The sequence below is a fragment of the Microcebus murinus genome, chromosome 10, assembly GCF_040939455.1.
Source record: "Microcebus murinus isolate Inina chromosome 10, M.murinus_Inina_mat1.0, whole genome shotgun sequence".
Taxonomy (NCBI): domain Eukaryota; kingdom Metazoa; phylum Chordata; class Mammalia; order Primates; family Cheirogaleidae; genus Microcebus; species Microcebus murinus.
The window spans coordinates 54,393,685-54,417,045 of record NC_134113.1 but is presented as its reverse complement, the minus strand read 5'-3'; the positions used below and the strand labels follow the sequence as shown (position 1 = coordinate 54,417,045).

Below are 23,361 nucleotides of genomic sequence, written 5' to 3'. Positions count from 1 at the left end.
CCCAGTAGCTGGGACTACAGGCATGCGCCACTATGTCCAGCTGATTTTTTCTATATATATTAGTTGGCCAATTAATTTCTTTTCTATTTATATTAGAGACGGGGTCTCGCTCTTGCTCAGGCTGGTTTTGAACTCCTGACCTCGAGCAATCCGCCCGCCTCGGCCTCCCAGAGTGCTAGGATTACAGGCGTGAGCCACCATGCCCGGCCGAGTGTGTTGAATTGAGTTGAACTGGACTGACTATCCCAGGACTCTCTGAGCTCTGCAGGTGTTGTGAAGCTGGCAGACCCTGCGGGTAAGCTCTGGGCAAGCTCTGAGCCCACCAGCAGAGGTCCCTCCTGACAACATCTCCCCTGGCCCCACATACAGCTCAAACACCTTATTCCTTTTTTTTTTAAGAGATGGGGTCTCGTTCAGTTGGGGTACAGTGACAGAATCACAGCTCACTGCAGCCTCCAGCTCCTAGGTGCAAGCGATCCTCCTGCCTTAGTCTCCTGAGTAGCTGGGATTATAGGCATGAGCCACCGTGCCTGGCTTACCAGTGCTTTATTCTTGCCAAATCCCTCAGAGGGTTGGAAGGGAATTTTGGCCAACCAGGGTCTGGAGAATCAGTGTAATCCTTGGGACTCATGAAAATTTGTTGCCTTTTTTCTCTCCACCTCTCCCAGTGCCCAAATGTACCTTCTGGCAGGAATGGCAGGAAAAAAATCCACAAAAAACTACACCTTACCCTCAGCCACCGAGCCCAGAGCAGATGCTCCAGGACAATTACACCACCTGCATGAAGGTCTTTGAGGTGAAGTCCATGTTGCAGGAGCTCCTAGACTCTAACATGTTCGACGAGGGGGAGGTCAGAGCCATCATGTACATGTCCACCACGGTGGAGAACCTCAACAGAGCCTTGATCCTTCAGCACAAGGAGAACAGAAACCTGGAGACCAAATACAAGCAACTGAAAACACAGAAGACCAAAGACTTAAGCAGCCAGAGGCTGTACTTCCAGAAGTCCATTCAAGTCCTTGAAAGCAAGAGGGATGCTCTACTGAAGCGGGTAGAAATTCTAGGGGGAAAGTACCATGACCTTCTCCTGACAAAGTATTCCTTAGAGTTCCAGCTGAAGAAGGCACAGACTGATAGGTGTCAAGCAGAAGACCTCGCCAAGGTTCTTGTTGACTCCCCAGGCCCCCCTGAAAAAGACACTTTCCCAAAGAAAGAAACAGTCTTGGAGGAAACCCAACAAGAGCCCAAGAAGGAGGAGCAGTTATTTTCACCACTTCCCCCACGTCCCTTGGCCATGGCCTGGGACAGTGGTGCTACACCTTCAGCACATCAGCTGTTTTCCACCCTGACCACACACTCGAAGATTGTAGATGTGTTCAGCAGCAAGGGCACTGAAAGCCTTGAGCCTCTGTTGTTATCCTCAGAGGATCATAAGTTTCCTAAAAAATATGAAAGACTAGTGACAGAAAGTTCAGACCACAAAGACAAAGACCAGGAGGACTACTTCCAGGAGAAGGAAAGACTCCAAATCAATTCCCATTTTAGGAAGCAGCTGTCTCTAGAGAACTTCAGGAAGATGCCCTCGCAGAGCCAAGCAGAGCACTGGGAGGAGGAACTCAGCTGGGAGAAGCGGAGGCAGCAGTGGCTAGAGGAGGAGGAGATGTGGCTGCAGCGGCAGAAGAAGTGGGCCCTGCTGGAGGAGGAGCACCAGGAGAAGCTGCGGCAGTGGGAGATGGAGGATGCAGCCAGGCAGCAGCAGCACAGATTTGACCAGCCAGAAAAGGAGCAAGAGAGCCCACGGAAAGAATTGGAACAGCCAAAGGAGGACATGGAGAGGATGATCTTCACACGCACCAATCGATGGCGGGACTTGGAGAAGGCAGAGCCATTGCTAGTGTTCCCCCGAACCCGGGCCCAATCTGCCCATCAAGTCAGGAGGCCACCCTTGCCCAGGTCCCCTAATACCCAGCAGTCTGCCCTGGGAAATCGGAGACCCATGAGTTCAATGGGGTTTACCCATAAACAACAGGCCCACTGCGTTCCCACAAAGCCCAAGAAATCTGCCTCCTTTCCCATCGCTGGGTCATCCATCCGAGGAGTGACCAAGCCCTCTTTGCAGATATCCCCAGCAACCGTTAAGGAGAAGGTGTACCACATAGACATGGAGGCCCAGAGGAAGAACCTACAGCTCCTGAGCGAGGAGTCTGAGTTGGGGCTGCCCCAATACCTGCGCAGCAAGGCACTAGACCTGACCACCACCAGCATGGAGTTGAACACATTCAGGCTGCAGTATCTGTGCCATAAATACATCCTCTACAGATGCTTCCAGAGCCTCCGGTAGGTCTTTCCTGCACCCACCCGGCACCCACCCACACCCACTTCAATAAGTGGGCAGAGCCAAATCTCAGTGGGAGAGAAGAAGTGCAGGGCAAGGCGGGTGGGGAGAATCTCCCCAGGCCTGGGCAAGGTCTCCAGCAAAGCACATCTGGCCTCGGGGCCCAGAGCAACCCTTGCAGATGTGGGAGGTAGGACACTTACAGGTTGCTGTCCCTTAGTGGGCTTTTCCTCTACGCCACTGCCCTATTTCTTCCTCTCTTCCTACTTCTCGGTCCATAACCCACCTAATGTGCCCCCCTACCCCTGTCTTGCTTTTTTCTCTTCCTGTTTCCATCCCAGTCCCAAAGCTCCTCATCTGATACCACCTCCCCCTCTTCTGCGCCCTATTTTCCCCAGCTCTCCCGGACCTCCAACCTCTGTTTCTTTTCTTGCTCCCAGGAATTACAGTAGACAGAGTCATCTCTGATTAACAGACTTGGGGGAGAAGGAGGCCTCTCTATTTCCTAAATTGCTTCTCCTCTCTTCCCAGACAAGAAGTGATCAACCACATACAAATCATGCGAGAAACAGGAACTCCCCACAAGGCCCAGAACCTCTACATCTTCCTGGAAAACATCGACCACCTGCAGAACTGCAGGCTGCAGACCTGGACCGACAAGCAGAAGGGCCTGGAGGAGAAGCGCAGAGAGTGCCTGAGCAGCATGGTGACCATGTTCCCCAAGGTGGGCCCCCAGCGGGCTGCCTGGGGTGGGTGTGTATGTCAGCACAGCCCGTGGGGATGGGGAGGTGTGACTGTGGGCAGGGGACAGATGGGAAATGAGAGGGCAGGTTAAAGAATCTGAACCAGGAAGAGGTGAAGGCAGGAGGTGGACTGAGTGTGAGGGAGGACAGCTTTCCCATCTGTGTGTATGGGAAGAGCAGGACAGGGACCTTTCACAAAGCTATGGAAGAGAAGATTATTCCAGAGGGTGGGGATAGCTGGACACTGCAGTCCTGACTTTGTGCTGGGATTCTCCCTTCCCTGTGGCTCTCTTTGCTGGGCTCCTGTCAGGTCTGGTTGCTCCCCATACTACGTGTACAGCTGTCATCTTCACACTCTTGCATGGCACTTGCTCTGCTTCTCCCCTGGTCTGGCTCCTTCACATTCTAGATTCCAGGTCTCTTCTTTCTTGGTGTGCTCCCTTGTTTTAGTGGAGTACCTCCCCCAGTCACTTTCTGACAAAGGGTGCATGAAGGTTAAACCATTGAGACCCTGGTTGTCTGAAAATATCTTTACTTAATATCCACCCTCACTCTTAATTGATAGCTTGCTTGGATGTGGAAGTCTAGGTTAGAATCCATTTTCCCTCACCATTTTGAAGGTACTGCTTACTGCCTTCTAGGTACTGATGTTGCCATTGAGAGTTCAAAGTCATTTTGAGTCCTGATCCTGTGGGTTTGGCCTATTTTACTCTCTTAGAGCTAACAGAATCTGTCTCCATTGTTCCATAATTTCATAATTATAAGCCTGATGTGTGCCTATTTTTATCTACTTTATTGGGCATGCAATGTAGTCTGCCAGTTCAAGTTGGAAACTTACATCTTTTAGTTCTAGAATGTTTTCTCAAATTATACGTTAGATCAGCCATTTTCAAAGTATGGTCTGCTGACTCCTGGGGATCATCTAGACTTTTTCAGGGAATCCAAGAAGTCAAAACTATTTTTATTATGTATTTACTTTAAATACATTTATTGTGTATATTTAAGGTATACAATGTGGTATAAGATACAATGGCTCATGCCTGTAATCCTAGCACTTTGGGAGGCTTAGGCGGGAGAATCACTTGAGGCCAGGAGGTTGGGACCAGCCTAGGCAACATAGTGAGACCCCATTTCTACAAAAAGATTAGCTAAGTGTGGTGGCGCATGCCTGTAGTTCCTGCTACTTGGGAGGCTGAGGCAGGAGGATTGCTTGAGCTCAGGGGTTTGAGATTACAGTGAGCTATAATGATGCCACTGCACTCTAGCCTGGGTGACAGAGGGAGACCTTGTCTCTTAAAAAAAAGATACACACATACTAAAATGGTTACTATAGTGAAACAAATTAGCATATTCATCATATCACATAGGTACCATTTTTATCTCCCCTGTGGCAAAAGCAGCTATAATGTACTCATTTGGCAAAAATTCTAAATATAATACACTATTAACTATAATCCTGTGTACATTATATCTTTTGACTTGTTCATCCTACATATTTGCTACTTTGACCTATATCATCTCTCCATTCCCCTCACAACCTGGTAACCATTTTATTTTCTCTATATTTGACTTTTTTTTTAGATTCTACATATAGGTGAGATCGTGTAATATTTTTCTTTCTGTACATGGCTTATTTCACTTAGCATAATGTCCTCCAGGTCCAACCATGTTGTGGTAAATGGTAGGATCTCCTTTTTTTTTTTTTTTTTTGCAATCACATAAGAGGAGGTTTATTTTCTGGCTAGCCAGGGTCCGAGCCCTAGAGCACCAACGCAGTGGCCACTCTCACAGGCAAGGACCTTTTTTTTTTTTTTTTTTTTTGAGACAGAGTCTTGCTCTGTCTCCCTAGCCACAGTGCAGTGGTGTCATCATAGCTCACTGTAACCTCAAACTCCTTCTGAGGTAGGAGGGCTCAAGTGATCCTCCTGCCTCAGCCTCTTAGGTAGCTGGGACTCCAAGTACACAATTTTTCTATTTTTTGTAGAAACAGGGTCTCACTCTTGCTCAAGCTGGTCTTGAACTCCTGACCTCAAGCGATCCTCCTGCCTTGGCTGCCCAGAGTGCTAAGATTACAGACGTGAGCCACCATGCCCAGCCAGGATCTCCTTTTTTAAGGCTGAATAATATTCCATTCCATACAGTGGTGCGTCACTTAACAATGCGGAAATATTCTGACAAATGCTTTGGTAGGTGATTTAGTCATTGTGCGAACACCATAGGGCGTCCTTATACAAACCTAGGTGGTATAGCTTACTATACACCTAGGCTACATGGTATAGCCTATTACTCCTAGGCAACAAACCATGTTACTATTCTGAATACTTTAGGCAATTGTAACACAATGGTAAATATTTATCGAAACATAACTAAACATAGAAAAGGTACAGTAAAATATGGTATTATAATCTTATGGAACCACTGTCATATATGTAGTGTGTTGTTTAGTAAAATGTTGTCATGCAGCACATGACTGTTTACACCATAGTTTCTTAATCCATTCATTCACTAATGGATGCCTACATTGTTTCCATATCTTTGCTGTTGTGAATAATGCTGCAATAAACATGGAAGTGCAGTTAGTTATCTTTACAAAGTAGTGATTTCATTTTCTTTGTATATACCCAGCAGGAGGATTGCTGGATCATATAATAATTCCATTTTTAATTTCTTTTGGAACTTCCTTACTGTTTTCCACAATGGCTACGCTAATCTACCTTCCTACAACAATGTACAAGGGTTCCCTCTTCTCCAGACCTTTGCCAACACTTGTTATCTCCTGTCTTCTTGAGAATGGTTATCCTAACAGGTATGAGGTGATATTTCATTGTGGTTTTGATTTGCATTTCCCTGATGATTAGCGATGTTGAGCACCTTTTCATATACCTGTTGGGTGTTTTTATGTCTTCTTAGGATAAATGTCTATTTGGGTCCTATGCCCATTTTTATATCAGGTTATATGTTTTCTTGCTATTGAGTTTTAAAACTATTTTTATATTAAGAAGACTTTACTAGTCTTTTTTACTGTGCTGACATTTGCACTGATGGAACAAAAGTAATAGTGGGTAAAACTGCTGGCACACTAGTGAGAATCAAACTGTTCTAGTGGTCACTGTTATTTTCCACTGCACACTCACTTAAAAAAAAGATAGTTTCACTTAGGAATGTAAGATGTTTTATTTGGGAATATTAGATGAAGCAGTAAAAATTATTAATCTCAACTCCTGAATACATGTCTTTTTAATGTTCCTGTGTGACAACATGGGAAATATGCATAAAGCATTTCTGCTGCATATAAACATGTGAGAGGCCGGGCGCCGTGGCTCACACCTGTAATCCTAGAACTCCGGGAGGCCTAGGCGGTGGATTGCTTGAGCTCAGGAGTTCGAAACCAGCCTGAACAAGAGCAAGACCCTGTCTCTACTATAAAAATAGAAAGAAATTAATTGGCCAACTGATATATATAGAAAAAATCAGCCAGGCATGGTGGCGCATGCCTGTAGTCCCAGCTACTCGGGAGGCTGAGACAGAAGGATTGCTTGAGCCCAGGAGTTTGAGGTTGCTGTGAGCTAGGCTGATGGCACCGCACTCACTCTAGCCTGGGCAACAAAGTGAGACTCTGTCTCAAAAAAAAAAAAAAAAAAAAAACATGTGAGGGCCATCTCGAGGAAAAGCAATTGTGTGGATTGCAAACTGAATTAGCTGCTTTTTTCATGGAGCACCATTGAAAAAGGGACTTGAAAAAGGGACTGACAAACTATGGTATTTGGCAGATATTTTCCCAAACATGAGTGAGGCAAGTTTATTTTATTTATTTATTATTTTTTTTTTTTTTGAGACAGAGTCTTGCTTTGTTGCCCAGGCTAGAGTGAGTGCGGTGGCGTCAGCCTAGCTCACAGCAACCTCAAACTCCTGGGCTCAAGCAATCCTGCTGCCTCAGCCTCCCGAGTAGCTGAGACTACAGGCATCCACCACCATGCCTGGCTAATTTTTTCTATATATATTAGTTGGCCAATTAATTTTTTTCTATTTATAGTAGAGACAGGGTCTCGCTCTTGTTCAGGCTGGTTTCGAACTCCTGACCTCGAGCAATCCGCCTGCCTCGGCCTCCCAGAGTGCTAGGATTACTGGTGTGAGCCACCACGCCCGGCCTGAGGCAAGTTTATTTTTTAAAAGTAAGAAATAAACTGACAGTATTATTAATCAATGATAGAATTTTAGCTCCCAAGAGAAAATTTAGGATTTTGGAAAACTTATATTCCCCACCATGAGCTTGACATATTCTCAATATTTAAAGTCTTCCCTGATAAAATTGGTGACAATATTAACAATGTGATTTTTTTAAAATTATATAATGAGGCCGGGCGCGGTGGCTCACGCCTGTAATCCTAGCACTCTGGGAGGTTGAGGCGGGTGGATTGCTCAAGGTCAGGAGTTCAAAACCAGCCTGAGCGAGACCCCGTCTCTACCATAAAAATAGAAAGAAATTAATTGGCCAACTAATATATATATATATATATATATATATAAAAATCAGCCGGGCATGGTGGCTTGTGCCTGTAGTCCCAGCTACTCGGGAGGCTGAGGCAGGAGGCTCGCTTGAGCCCAGGAGTTTGAGGTTGCTGTGAGCTAGGCTGACGCCACGGCACTCACTCTAGCCTGGGCAAGAAAGCGAGACTGTCTCAAAAAAAAAAAAAAAAATTATATAATGAAATATGTCAGCATTTGGACGAGTTGCATATCTTAATGACTCAATATCTTCCATGTGACCAAATGCACGATGATACAAAATCATGGGTTTGCAAAAATCCATTCTAGTTGCAAGATAGACCAATACATGTTAGCTTAACTGTATGAGATGTCTGCTGATACAATTTGAGGTTCCACAGTGTAACTAACCTTTTAGAAACTTCCATTTGTGGAGTTCTGATAGATTATCCACAATTATCTGAAAGGAGGAATATCCACAATTATCTGAAAAGACTATGAAAATACTTCTCCCTTGTCCAGCTACATATCTGGTGAGGCTGGCTTTCCTTCATATACCTCAAACATAACAATATAATGCAACAGATTGAAAGCAGAAGCCAGATCCGAAATGCCTGCTGTCTTCCAATAAGGAATTAAATAAATTTGCATAAAATATAAAACAATACCACTCTTCTTACTAAATGTATTTTGGTTTAGAAAACACAGTTATTTTTCTTAAAGAATATTTTATTTATATTAACACATAATAAGTTATTGATTCTTAATGAATAAATGTTTAACAGTTTTTTGTTTTAATATCTAAAACAGAAATATTGATAGCCCTTTGGCATCAATAATTTTTAAGAGTGCAAAAAGGTCCTGAGATCAAAATGTTTGAGAACCAGTGCATTCGGTGACTTTCTCTCCTGCATTTTTTCTGTTCTCCATTTTTAGAATTCCTGCTATTCAGATACTAGAACTTCTGGACAGATTATCCAACTCTCTTTTCTCTGCTATTTCCCAGTTCTTTTCATTTTCACTCTACTTTCTGGGATAGTTCATTGACTTATTTTTAGTCCTTTTATTGAGTTTTTTTTTTTTCCTGCTATTCTATCTATCTATCTATCTATCTATCTATCTATCTATCTATCTATCTATCTATTTATCTATCTATGTATTTTCAGAGATAAGAGTTTCACTCTTGGGCTGGGCGGGGTGGCTCACACCTGTAATCCTAGCACTCTGGGAGGCCTAGATGTGTGGATTGCTCGAGCTCAGGAGTTTGAAACCAGCCTGGGCAAGAGCGAGACCCGCCGTCTCTACTATAAATAAAAAGAAATTAATTGGCCAACTAATATATATAGAAAAAATTAGCCGGTCATGGTGGCACATGCCTGTAGTCCCAGCTACTCAGGAGGCTGAGGCAGGAGGATTGCTTGAGCCCAGGAGTTTGAGGTTGCTGTGAGCTAGGCTGACACCACAGCACTCACTCTAGCCTGGACAACAAAGTGAGACTCTGTCTCACTCTGTCTCACTCTGTCTCTGTTTCACTCTGTTGCTCAGACTGGAGTGCAGTGATACAATCACTGCTACTGGATCCTTGAACTCCTGGGCTCAAGTGATCCTCCCACCTCAGTCTCCTGAGTATCTGGGACTACAGGTGTGCACCACTATACCTAGCTTTTTTTTTGTAGAGACGGGGCCTTGCTTTGTTGCCCAGGCTTGTCTCAAACTCCTGGCCTCAAGTAATCCTCCCATCTCAGACTCTCAAAGTGCTGTGACTACAGGTATGAGCCACCACACCTGGCCTTGCTATCCTATTTTTAGTTTAGAAAAACTCTTTCTTGTTCTCTGATTTTTAAAATAATATCTTGTCCCTTATTTCTTGGATACCATTATTTTCTCTTGCCACTTTGAGAATGTTAAAAATAGTGTTGGAAGTCCTCATATCCTTGCATAGTCTCAGGATCCTCCAAGTTACCTTTTCAATTGTTTGGGGCTGTTTTTCAAGTCTTATTTTAGACTTCTTAGACTGTTGTAGGTGTCTAATGGTCTCTGGCTTTCTTGTTATATTTAAGGGTGGGATACTAAAAGGCTCATTTGGAAGCTTTTTGAGTGTGTGTGTGGTCGTTGGGGGGGAACTTGTCAACTGTGGGTTCCATTAAGGGTAACCTGAGTTAATATGCTGGATAACATATTAACCCAAAGCTCAGTGGCCAGAATAGCAGTAATAATTTATTATGTCTTGGCTGGCATAGTGGCTCATGCCTGTAATCCTACCACTCTAGGAGGCTGAGGTGGGAAGATTGCTTGAGCTCAGGAGTTCGAGACTTGCCCGACCAAGAGTGAGATCCCATCTCTACCAAAACAAAAGGAAAAGAAAAAAAAAACAGCTGGGCCTTATGGTGCATGCCTGTAGTTCCAGCTACTAGGGAGGCTGAGGCAGTAGCATCCCTTGAGCCCAGGAGTTGGAGATTGCAGTGAGCTACAATGACACCACTGTATTTTACCCAAGGTGACAGAGTGAGACTCTGTCTTTTTTTTTTTTTTTTGAGACAGAGTCTCACTTTGTTGCCCAGGCTAGAGTGAGTGCTGTGGTGTCAGCCTAGCTCATAGCAACCTCAAACTCCTGGGCTCAAGCAATCCTCCTGCCTCAGCCTCCCGAGTAGCTGGGACTACAGGCATGCGCCACCATGCCCGGCTAATTTTTTCTATATATATTAGTTAGCCAATTAATTTCTTTCTATTTTTAGTAGGGATGGGGTCTTGCTCTTGCTCAGGCTGGTTTCGAACTCCTGACCTCGAGCAATCCACACATCTCGGCCTCCCAGAGTGCTAGGATTACAGGCGTGAGCCACTGCACCTGGCCAAGACTCTGTCTTAACAAAAATAAATAAGGCAACTGAACTCCCCTCCTCACAGCCCCCCACAGAAAAAGAAAAAGGTTTATTATGTCCCACAGCTTCTGTGGGTCAGAAATTTGGGAGCATTATGTATAGCTGTTTGATTTTGGCTTTTGGTCCCTGACGGAGCTGCAGTCACATGCCAGCAGAGCTGCAATCTTCTGAAGGAAGATCTGCTTCCAAAGTGGCTCGGTCACATGGCTGGCAAGTTAGTGTTCATTGACAGTAGAAGATCCCAGTTCCTCTCCACACAGACCTTTCCACAGAGTCCTGGAGTGTGCTCATACATGGTGGCTGGCTTCCCCCACAGCAAGTAATGCAGGAGACCACAGTGGAAGCTGCAATGCTCCTTATGACCCAGCCTTGAAGTCACACACCATCACCTCTGCCATACTGTCTAGGTCCTACAGACCAGCCCTCATTCAGTTTGGAAGGAGACCACACAGGGTGTGAATACCAGGAGGTGAGGATCCTTGGGGGCCATTTTGGAGGCTGGCTGCCACACTGGGCTAGGCTACTTCACTGGGGTGCCTCCAATGTCCTTATGTTTGGATCTTTTCTTTTACAACTATCAACTTGCCCACAGGAAAACTTCTAGTTGTTTGTAAGGAGGGTGTTTGCCTGGCTGGGAGCCAAGAAGGGAAAGTTGTTTGGCAGGGGAGGTCCTCAACATCCAAATTGTAAACTTTCACTTAACACCCTTGTTTTCAGGAAAATGATACCTCTGCTCTCAACTGTGCCTAGTGTTCCCTAGGCCAGAGGACATGTTTTATCCTTTCCAGAAGATAAAATTCTAATCTTCTGCCAGGACTGAAAAGTTGCCTGGCTGGGTGGAGGATCAGGGAATCCAGCTGCTTCCAAAACAGGCTTTCATCCAAACTCTCTGTTTTTAGTCACATCTCTACTGCCTCTTCCAGGGGTACCTGGTGCCAGCAACTCCTGAGTATTTTTTGGTAGTTCTTTATTGAGAACTTTGTTGCTTCTGGGCTTTTCCTGCCACTGGCTTAGGAATCAGCTTTCTAAGGTCTATTAAGCCAGTTTCCATTAGTCATTTTGAGTCCAGCATCCAAAATTTTAGCTATTGTCTCTCTTTGGTCTTATGGGATTATGCCTTTTATCTTGTGGGCAGCGGAGTTAGCTTTATTGAAGTATAATTTACTCTCAATAAAATTCACCAATATTAAGTGTGCAATTTTGAGGATTTGACAAATGCATACAGCTGTATAACCACCACTCCACTACTGATTAAAAACATTTTCAACACCCCCTCTAAAGTTTTCTTATGTCCCTTTGCAATCAATTTCTTCCTTCCATGCCCTGACTTCCAGCAAACCCTGATCTGCTTTCTATCATTATAGTTTTGCCTTTTCTAGAATTTCACATGAATGAAATCATGGAGTTTTTCACTGAGCATAATGCTTTCACTTAGTATAATGCTTCTGATATTCATTCATGTTGCTGTGTGTACCAGTAGTTCATGTCTTTTTATTGCCGAGTAATATTCCATTGTATGAACATTTGGATTATTTTCAGTTTTTGGTTATTATGAATAAAGCTGCTGCTATGTACATTAGCATAAATTCTTTGTGTGGACTTATGTTGTCATTTCTCTTCAGTAAATACCTAGGAACAGAGTTGCTGCATCATATGGTAAATATATATTTAACTATTTTATTATAAGAAACTGCCACAGTGATTGTGGCATTTTGCAATTTTACAAGCAATGAATGAGAATTCCTGCTGTTTTACAACCTTTTCAACACTTGGCATTTGTGGTCTTTTGAATTTTAGCCATTCTAGAGGGTGGATAGTGGTATCTTATTGTGATTTTAATGTGAACTCTCCTAATGATTAATAATGTGAGCATCTTGTCATGTGCTTATTTGTCATAGGTTTATTTTCTTTGGTGAAGTGTCTGTATTATTGTGTTGTAAGAATTCTTTGTATATTCAGATGCAAGTTCTTTATCAGACATATATTTTGTGAATATTATCTTTCAGCCTGTGGCATACCTTTTCATTTACTTAATGTCTTTTGAAGAGCCAAAAGGTTTTAATCTTAATGAAGTCCAATTTACCAATTTTTTTCCTTCTATAGGTCATGTGTTTTGTGCCCTATTTTAAAAAATATTTGCTCTCATCCATCATTGGCTAAGGAGAAGAAAAGAAAAAGAAAAAGAAATATTTGCTTAACCCAATGTCACAAAGATTTTCTCATACGTTTTCATAGTTTGATAGTTTTAAGTTCAGGTCTGTGATCCACTTCAAATTAATTTTTGCATATGGTACGAAGTAAGAGCTGAGGTTGTTTGTTTTTTGTCTTTTGTTTTTTATGGATATATGGATATCCAATTGCTCTAGCACTTTTTTTTTTTCTTTTTTTTGAGACAGGGTCTTACTCTGTTGCCCAGGCCAGGGTGCACTGGAATCATCATAGCTTGGGCTTAAGTAGTCCTCCTGCCTCAGCTTCCTGAGTAGATGGGACTATCAGCACATACCATCATACCAGGCTTTTTTTCTTTTTGTACAGATGGGGTCTCACCATTGCCCAGGCTGGTCTCAAACTCTTGGGCTCAAGTGATTCTCCTACCTCAGCCTCCCAAAGTATTAGGATTATAGGCATGAGCCACTGTGCCTGACCATTTTTTGAAAAAATTATTCTTTCCCTACTGAATTGCCTTGGCACCTTTGGCAAAAATCAATTGATCACCCATGTGTGGTTCTCCTTCTAGAATATCTATTTTGTTTCTTTGATCTGTATGTCTGTCCTTTTGCCAATACCACACTGTCTAAATAACTCCAGTTTCATAATAAGTTTTGCAATCAGATGATGTCAGTCTCCCAACTTTCTTCTTCTTTGTCAGAAATGTTCTGGATATTCTTATCCTAATCTATCTAATTTTAGCATCAGTTTGTCAATCTCTATAAAAAAACGTCTGCTTGAATTTTTGTTGGAATTGTATTAAAACTACAGATCAATTTTGAGAGAGATCACATCTTGACCATATTTATTCTTTAAATTTATAAGCATGATATAGCTCTCCATTTATGTCTACTTATTTCAGTTTTATATATTTGTATTTCAAGTACTTTGAAACTCTGTAATTAGGTGCATGCACATTTAAGATTGTTTATGTACTCTTGAAAATTGGCCTTTTATCTTTATGAAATGGCCCTCTTTATCCCTAGTTATATCCCTTACTTTTATATATGTACTTTGATACAGTCACTTTAGCTTTCTTTTATTTAGTGGCATAAATTTCTTTTTTTTTTCATGGCACATCGTTTTCCATTCTCTTACTTTTAAACTCTCTCTGTCTCTATATTTAAACTACTTTTTTGTTTGTTTGTTTTTTGAGACAGAGTCTTGCTCTGTTGCCTGGGCTAGAGTGCTGTGGCGTCAGCCTAGCTCACAGCAACCTCAAATTCCTGCCTCAAGCAATCCTTCTGCCTCAGCCTCCTGAGTAGCTGGGACTATAGGCATGCGCCACCATGCCTGGCTAATTTTTTCTATATATTTGTAGCTGTCCAAGTAATTTCTTTCTAATTTTAGTAGAGACGGGGTCTGGCTCTTGCTCAGGCTGGTCTCAAACTCCTGAACTCAAATGATCCACCTGCCTTGGCCTCCCAGAGGGCTAGGATTACAGGTGTGAGCCACCTCGCCCAGCCTGTTTTGTTATTTTTAATGGTTGCTCTAGGGTTTACAGTATAAATTTTTAAGGTATCATAGTCTACTTTCAAATGATATTATTTTGTGTATAAGAACCTTACAATGGTATGCATCCATTTCACTCTTCCTGGCCTTTGTCCTATTACTATCATACATTTTGCTCCCATGTATGTTATAAACCCCCTAATACAGTTGGCCCTGCATATCCATGGGTTCTGCACCCATGGATTTAAAAATCCATGAAAAATTGAAAAATTTTGAAAAATATTTGGAAAAAAAATTGGTTGGTAGCATCTGTACTGAACATGTACAGACTTTTTTTTCTTGTCATTATAATGGTATAGTATAACAACTATTTATATATCATTTACATTGTATTACGTGTTATAAATGATCTAGAGGTGATTTAAAATATAAGGGAGGATGTGGGTAGGTAATGAGCAAATACACCTATACAAGGGAAGTGAGTATCCTCAAACTCTGGTATCTGTAAGAGGGCCTGGAACCAATCCCCCACAAATAGCAAGTGATGACTGTTCATTGTTATGACTTTTTCCTTAAACAATCAATAATCTTTTACATTTGCCCACATATCCAGTGCTCTGTATTCTTTTGTACAGATCCAAATTTATATCTGGTATCGCATTCTTTCTCATAGTGCTCATCTGTTGGTAATGAATTTTCTCAGCTTTGGTATGTCTTAAAAAGTATTTATTTAGCTTAAAGTCTTGAAAGATATTTGTGTTGGATATAGAATTCTAAATCAGGACAGGCACAGTGGCTCACGCCTGATCCTAGCACTCTGGGAGGCCAAGGCGGGATCATCACTTGAGGTCAAGAGTTCGAGAATTCTAAGTGGACAGTTTTTTCTTTCAGTACTTTAAATATGTGAACATAAACTTTTCCCAACAATATGTGAGCTCTGAGGAGCGTTCTGCCTGTTCTTGCCCAGTGGTTCTTCCTCCAGCTTAGTAGGTAGTTTCCTTCCATGGCTGCACAAAGACTTGAGGGGACCCTTCTGCAAATCTTTGGAGCTTTCTTATGGTATAGTTTCCTCTTCTTTGTTTCTCTGCTTTTCAAATTCTAGTCAGCTTGGCTTCCTGGAACTCTGAACACTGTCTTTTTGACTCAGCAAGGCTACTCAGCAAGGCCTCTGTTTGGGTTCCCTGCCCTATGCTACGGCCTGGACACACTCTCATTTGTTTTCTTTCTCTCAGGGATCACTGACTTGCACTGCCTATTACCTGAATGTCTAAAATCATTGTTTTATATATTTTGTTTGTCCTATTAGTTATTTAAGGCAGAAGGTAAACAAGTCCCTGTTATTCCATTATCACCAGTTTATACCTTCAAAAAAAGTCCCTATAGTATTAGGATCTTTTTTTTTTTTTTTGGTCTTTTTTTTTTGTTTGTTTCTTGTTTCTAAGGATAAGAGACGGGGTCTCACTGTGCTCAGGCTGGTGTCGAACCCCTGAGTTGCAGCTATCCTGCCTCGGCCTCCCAGAAAGCTAAGATTACAGGCGTGAGCCACCGCGTCTCGCCTAGGATCCATTTTTAATGTTAAAAGTTCCAAGGATTCCTATATGATAGTAGTTTTTATTTATTCCATGTACAATTTTTGGTAAGTACTTGCATTCTTGGGCCCTTTGCAAAAAATCCATTGCCCCTCAGGGGACTGTGGCCTGAGGGGCAATGGGTTCAGAACCATTGGTCTAGGGCTAGGCCACCAAAATACCTAGGGTCTATCCTCATCTTTTTCATATCCTTGCTGAGAACTCATATTTTCCCCCTGGAAATTGACACTAGGAGAAACCTTACTCTTTCAAACCCACCCAGTTTACCTTGGTAGTATTCAGTAGGGTAATCATCCAAAATGTACAGACCTGATTTGAGCATTCATATATCAAGTGCACCCCAAATAAATCCCAAGATGCTATGTGACCTAGTTTGCCATTGTATTCTCTTCAGGGATATAAGGCTCAGCAACCAAAATAATTAAAATGTTACCCCAACCTTTAACTGGGTCACTCAAATCACTAAAAGGGGTCCAATTAATAATCTATAGTAATACTTATTTTCTCTTTTCTGTCCTCTCCTGTTCTCCCATATCCAAAAAACCTCTTTAAACTCCCAAACACTGTCTCTGAGACCCAAATTTCCTTTTCTCTTGGTCTAGGTAAGTGATTACTAATCTATGAGCCATAGACCCCTGAGGAACAATGGATTCCTGTATATACCAATAATTATCTATATACTGAATTGCCAAAAATAAAAACAATATGGTGGGGCATGTTGGCTCACTGCCTGTATAATTTGGGAGGCTGACGCAGGAGGATCACTTGAGCTCAGGAGTTCAAGACTAGCTTGGGCAACATAGCAAGACCTTGTCTCTATTTGTTTAAAACATTTCTCTCTATATATCATATAAATTTATTTATATATAAAGAGTAAACTTACTATCATATGGGAATCCTTAAAATTTCTGACACTTAAAATGGAACCAAAATAGTATAGAAAGTTTTAAAAAATCAAAACTCATAAGGCCAAAAAGATAATAGCTAAATTTGGGGATAATGGTACCAAAGACTCCCATCTCCTCCTTTTTTTTTTGTATATATATATATATATATATGTATTTTTTTTAAGTTGGCCAATGAATTTGTTTCTATTTATAGTAGAGATGGGGTCTCGCTCTTGCTCAGGCTGGTCTCAAACTCCTGACCTTGAGCGATTCGCCTGCCTTGGCCTCCCAGAGTCCTAGGATTACAGGCGTGAGCCACCACGCCCAGCCCCCCTCCTCTTTTTACTCTTTATTTTGTATGTATGTATGTATGTGTGTGTGTATACACACACATACATACACACTTCTGAAATCTTTTAATATTTTTCATTGCTATTTTACCCATTTTCCAGATTCTCTACAACAAAGGAAAAACAGGAACTCACCTAGCAAATAAGAATTCATATCCATTGAGAATTTTTTTTTTTTTTTTTTTTTGAGACAGTCTCGCTTTGTTGCCCAGGCTAGAGTGAGTGCCATGGCGTCAGCCTAGCTCACAGCAACCTCAAACTCCTGGGCTCAAGTAATCCTGCTGCCTCAGCTTCCTGAGTAGCTGGGACTACAGGCATGCGCCACCATGCCCGGGTAATTTTTTCTATATATATTAGTTGGTCAATTAATTTCTTTCTATTTATAGTTCCTTTGGGAATATTAATAATTTTGTCCCCATTACAAGTATTGCATTTACATTCATATCCATCTTTTTATATGTCAGGAATAGCTCTCTGCACTAGCCATGAGTATTGACCTTTCCTTGCTAGACTCCTTTATTTGCAACACCGCGACTTTGGCATGAGCGGCCCTCAGCTCCAGATCTGAGGCTCAGGAAAGCTAGGAGAAAGAAGTCTGGTTTTAGTTTCCTTCACTTTCTCCCTAGCTACTTGCAGCACAGAAGCAGCAAGTGCTGACGGTGGTCCCTAGGGACTTGAGAGTCCCAGAGCAGTGAGTCAGAACCTGCTGGGATGTACCCTAGGGTTGGGCCAGGGGCTATTCCCACTGAGTCCTGAGCAGCAGTGGACTGAGTCTGGGAGACAGTGTGCTGAGGCATTCAGTGCAAGTGCTGGCATTAAGGAGTTGGCCTTGGCCGTGGAGGTTTATCCCAGCTGTTTTATAACACCTTATACCAGTCCTGATAATCTCCTGTAGGTGTCTTGACTTGCTAAGTTTGTTTGGAGTTTAAAAGGAAAGGGACTATATGACAATTTTTTGAGTGGCTGTGAGGGTTCCTCAGCTTCTTGCTCAGTGCTAGGGCTGGGTGCAAAGATACCCAGTGCATGCCAGGCACGACCTGGCCCCATGCCAGGAATCCTGCATGTGCTCTCATGAATTCTAGCTGGTCTGGCTTCATTTAGTTTTCTTCCTAGCTGTTTTCCCATTGTCCAGATTCCTCACAACAAAGGAGAAAACAGGAACTAACCTAGGAAATATGAGTTCAAGGAATCTCTAGGAAAGATCTGATACCCTGGGGTCCTAGAGGTTTCTAAATGGAGGGATTCCCTGGGCCTTACCTTCTCTGCTCAGCTGTGAGCCCAGCAGGGGCACCAACAGTCAGGCAGTGCCTCCTCCCATCCTAGAGAGGGGATAACTTCCTTCTCCCTGATACCTCTCTGCTGGTTCCTCTAGCTCCAGCAGGAGTGGAACATTCACCTGAACATCCCTGTGGTCACCTCGCCAAAGCCAAGGAAATGCAAGTCACCCCCAGCGGTATCCCAGCGCATTCGCCCCTTTCCATCCAAGCACTGGGAAAGTGCGCCTTTGCAGATGGCCTGGTAGGTGCGGGGAAGCTGAGCCAGCTGGATGGGTGGGGAGGCAAGCAGCAAGGCCAGGGCACAGAGAAGCCAAGATCACCCCACAAGTTACAAGATGTCTGTCCTCTGACCCAGACACTGATCCAGAGCTGGGGTGCATGTGGTGATGTGTGGGCTAACCTACCGAGTATGTTTCAAACTACACCAGCAGGATGGGCACAGTGGCTCATGCCTGTAATCCTAACACTCTGGGAGGCTGGGAGGCGGGTGGATCATTTGAGCTCAGGAGTTTGAGACCAGCCTGAGCAAGGGTGACACCCCGTCTCTACTAAAAATAGAAAACTTAGCTGGGTGTTGTGGCGTACACCTGTAGTCCCAGCTACTCAGGAGGCTGAGGCAGGAGGATCACTTGAGCCCAGGAGTTTGAGGTTGCTGTGAGCTAGCCTGATGCCATGGCACTCTAGCCCAGGCATCAGAGTGAGACTCTGTCTCAAAAACAAAAAAACACCCAAACAAACAAACAAAATACTATGCAACTGAAGGACTCTGAGGACCAACAACTGAACACTTACAACCATTACCACCCTGCGCGTCAATCTGGCACCTGCCATTGGCTTGTCCATATAAATGAGCCTGATCCTTCCCACTGAGTGACCCCCAGGCTCAAAAAGAGACACTGCAAGCCTATGGGCAGCCAAGAAGACACACACAACTCTAGTGCTGTGTGGGTGCAGGTGTGTGTTCAGCCCCAGAGCATGTGCCAGGACGCACAGGGGCTGTCCTGGGAGCCTCTTGCACCAACTCCTCAGCTAGAGAAGCCCTGGGAAAGTGAGATTTAGAGTCAGTGTTAAGAGGAGGGGGCCAAGTAGGAGGGCAAGTGAAAAACTCCATTTGCGAAGAGAAGAAAGCAAGGCCTAGAGTCTTAGGCCTTGTGGCGCTGGAGAGCTTGCTGCTTCTTTATCTCTTTCTTTGTCTCTTTTTGCATTCTCTACTCCCACTCCCAGCCAACAGGGGAAACAGATGGAGGCTGTCTGGAAGACTGATGTGGCCTCCTCCAGTCACCCAGTAGAAAAAAAGACCCCTGCCAGCCTACCCAGGGACCAGCTAGGAGGACACCCAGATATTCCTCAGCCATTGGTACTAGACGTGCATTCCTCCTGCCACAAAAGCTTGATGCACCTCAAGGCCCGGTAAGATGCAGGGCTGGATAGTTAATCTGGATTCAGGGAGACCTGCCCACCAAGGGCAGGGGCCAGAGTACATACTGTCCCTGTCCAACATTCCAGGAAGTCTCTTTCCAAACATTGATAATGATCTCATTTATTGTACCACACGACACAGAGAGATGCTAACCTGATTCATCTATTTGTTGGCTGTCAGCTTGGGTCCCCATGCCAACGCCACTTTATTTTTTTTTGAGACAGGGTCTCACGGTGTACCTTAGGCATGATCACAGCTCACTATAACCTTGAACTCCTGGGCTCAAGTGAGCCTCCCACCTCAGCCTACCAAGTAGCTGGGACTACAGGCATGTGCTACCAGGCTCAGCTAATTTTATTTTTTTAGAGAGGTGATGTCTCTGTGTTGTCTAGGCTGCTCTTGAACTCCTGACCTCAAGTGATCCTCCCTCCTCAGCCTCCTAAAGTGCTTGGATTACAGGCGTGAGCCACAGCAGCAGGCCCCAATGCCATTTTAGTTCTCTCAAAGGACTTTACATATCATCTCAGAAGATCACTACAGGGAATGTTTCCTTCACCCTTGTTTCCTGGGCTGTGTATGAATTGCTCAAGAGCCACATCTCACTCTAGGCCTGGGTTGGTTCTCAGGGAGAGCCAGGTATATGAATTGGGGGATGAGGAAGACCACAAGTTGCACGATAAACCTGAGACAAGGGCCTTGACCTATCTTTGTCATTTTCCTATCACCTTTAAGAACTGTCCCTGGAAAGAACAGCAGAGGGGAGGCAGGCCAGAACCAGTAGGCTAACAAGAGGCTTTTCTAGTGAGAAAAGGCTTAGATCTCTTTTGCCTCTCTTGGCTTGAAGATGTCACTACTGAAGACTCAAGACTCTTTTAAGGAATCTCTCTACATTACCAATCCCGCCTGCCTCTTGTGGCCCTGCCCCTGCCCCAATGAAAGATCTCCAACAGAGATGGGGTACTGATGGGCCTGCCATTCTAGACCTAACCAGAGCCAAGAGTGGTAAGATGCTGGTGCTGCCCCATCCTCCACATGGGGACAGAGGGCTATTCATCTTCCCTCTGTGGTTTGAGACATGAGGGAGACCGTGTTTCTCAAAAACCAACAGACCTCTTTCTCCAAGATCTTTTTTTGCTTTGTCTTACAAGCATCTCCCTTGGGCTCTCTGCCTGACAGGCAGAATAGCTGTGTGTCTGCAGACACCAAATGCATTCTGCAGCTGGAGGAAGGGAATATAGAGTGGCACAGCAGCATCAAAAAAGGCCAGTCCCTGGCTGTAGCTCCACTCTGAAATAGGCCTGCCTGAAAGTCCCAGCGGGACTCTAGCCTATCTAGTTTTCAGTTCCTGGGGAGTTTCCAAGGGGCATGTGTGTGTGTGTATGTGGTGGTGGTAGGGGTCGTTGTTGTTAGTGGGTTTGGATATAGAAAACAGAATTGAGAATTAGCAAAATAGCACTGTGGGTGAATTCAGTAACCCAGAAATCAGCTAGGGCCTCACACACTGCAATCTTGCTAAACTTGCCCAGGGTCCTCCCTAGAGTGGGGTCTCTCCTCTCTGAGCTCCTTCTTCATCTCTGCTCTGCATTCCTGCCAGTGCCCAGTGCCCCGCCTAGCATCTCCTTGAATCCGAGGCCAGCCCCTTTGTCCCCCCACCTACATCACATGCACCAAGGGTATATACCATGGGTGTACCACTCCACTTGACCCCATTTCGTGGCACTAGTAATTTTCTGAAAATTTAAGAAGATAATAGGGAAAGAGATTCACATGGAATAGCACCAAAGCCTCCTTTATCCCTTCATTTTCTCCCCTTTCTTTGCTAAAACATGCAAAATTTGAAAATTCCTTCATGTCTTACACAGAGCTGTTCCTCCCACACCTAGGGCTCCACTGGGATCTCAGCTTCAGGCTTAAGTACTTATCAAAATATTGTTCTCAGCAAAGACAGCCTTCCCTTTCTAAGGGAATTTAGGTGAATACAATCCCCCACCCTGCTCCCAACTCTGCACGAGTTTATTCAGTTTATCTCACCACCAGGTGCAGAGGCAGAGCCTGCTGCTTCTGTCTTCTGTATCCACATCCCAGGCTGGCACCACCTACTTGCGTGTCAGGCTGCTCCTCAACATCTCAGTGCGGGGGCTCCCTGTATTGTCTTGGGATCCGTTATTGTGGCAGGAGGATCTGCCAGTCTTTACTAAAAGTTCTCCGTCACTGCCCAGGTACTGTTGCCTCAGAGGTGGTGGTCGTGCTGCTTTCCTTGTGAGCACTCTGTGCATGTGACTTCCTGGAGACACACTCTGCTTCCACTCCCAAAAGTATATCTTTTCTTTGCCACCTTCTCCTGGCCCACCAGGAATCCTCACATCCACTTGCCGGGTGGCTTCAGGTCACATACCTCTTTGTGGTCCTGCCAATCTTTCCAGCTCCCCTGGCCATGCTGTCCAGTTCACAGCACCATCTAGTTTCATAACTAGGACCGACCTCATGCCAACTGCCACATTTTCCTAGTTTGCCTGGCACTGGTAGCCTGTTTCATTTCTTTCCTCTCAACACGTGAGGAAGGGCTATTCATCTTCCCTCTGTGGTTTGAGACACGAGGGAGACCATGTTCATCAAAAACCAACAGACCTCCTTCTCCAAGATGTTTTTTTGCTTTGCCTGACAAGCGTCTCCCCTGGGCTCTCTGCCTGACAGGTAGAATAGCTGTGTGTCTGCAGACACCAAATGTTTTCTGCAGTTGGAGGAGAATTTTAGCTTCGACTCTAAGTGGGCCCTCCCCTTGCTCAGGGTCTGTTCCCGCATGGCTGAAGTACATGTCAGTACACACATATGGACCGAGATGCGCATGAGCACAGACTCACGCAGACGCCCAACATGTTGGATGCAAACAGGAGGGCTTATAACCTGGTATCTGGGAAAGAGATTAGATGGGGGTGGAGAGGAGTTAACATGGATGGGTAGGAATGAACAAAGAAGAATGAGGGGAGGGAAGAGAAAGCATTCTGTGAAGTAAGACAAGAGGCAGATTCACAAGAAGAGAAGCAGTGCCCCTGGGATTTGGCAGAAGTGTTGCGTTGAGCAGTTCCATGTCCAGTCAAGTCTAGGCCCAGTCTGGACCCATCTCCCAGGAAGCTCTGGGGTAGGCTGATGGGCACTCACATTCCCAGTCTCACTTCTTCCCCACCTGTAACTGTATTAACTCTTTCAGTGCCTCAGTGAACCAAAGGAAGGAATGCCAGGAACACATGGATAAGTCTGCTGAGCTTGTCCATAAAAAGTCAAGTGAGTCACTCCCTGGAACCATAAAAAGCCAGAAGAATCAAGACAGCCCCAGTCCCCATTCCATCCCTTAGCTAGTGATTCTCAAACTTCAGGGTGACCAAAAATTACATGGGAACTTGTTCCAAATGCAGGTTCCTAGCTGGTGCTTTTAAACACACACTCTGGGTATTGCTAAGTATGCTAGAACATTGAGAAACATTACTTACCTCCTTCAATCCCCAAATTGTACTTTTTTAATAAAATAGAGGTTGGTTTATTTTTAAATCTTCTGTCTCATTACTGAAACCCACACCTCCTCAACTCATTTTTAGAACCCCCCAAGTGTTGTTTCTGGCCTTTGGGAGCCAGCATGCCGAGACAGCCATGATTAGTGCCTGGCATGTAGAAGGTGTCAGTAACTCTTCATTTAATCAAAGATGTGGACAAATAAGTAACTGACATGCAAGTGATTGGA

The 23,361-nt window shown here is 44.1% G+C and overlaps 1 protein-coding gene across 1 annotated transcript in view; it reads left to right on the top strand.

The window, feature by feature from the left end:
• The window catches only part of FAM186B (family with sequence similarity 186 member B), a 28,509-nt gene extending 5,531 nt beyond the window's left edge, over positions 1 to 22,978 (top strand). The window contains exons 4-8 of the mRNA XM_012761663.2: positions 669 to 2,337; positions 2,867 to 3,059; positions 18,301 to 18,446; positions 19,430 to 19,615; positions 22,834 to 22,978. Of these exons, the coding sequence (XP_012617117.1) occupies positions 669 to 2,337; positions 2,867 to 3,059; positions 18,301 to 18,446; positions 19,430 to 19,615; positions 22,834 to 22,978 (2,339 nt within the window). The remainder of the gene's footprint in view (positions 1 to 668; positions 2,338 to 2,866; positions 3,060 to 18,300; positions 18,447 to 19,429; positions 19,616 to 22,833) is intronic.
• Positions 22,979 to 23,361: the final 383 nt, after the last annotated feature.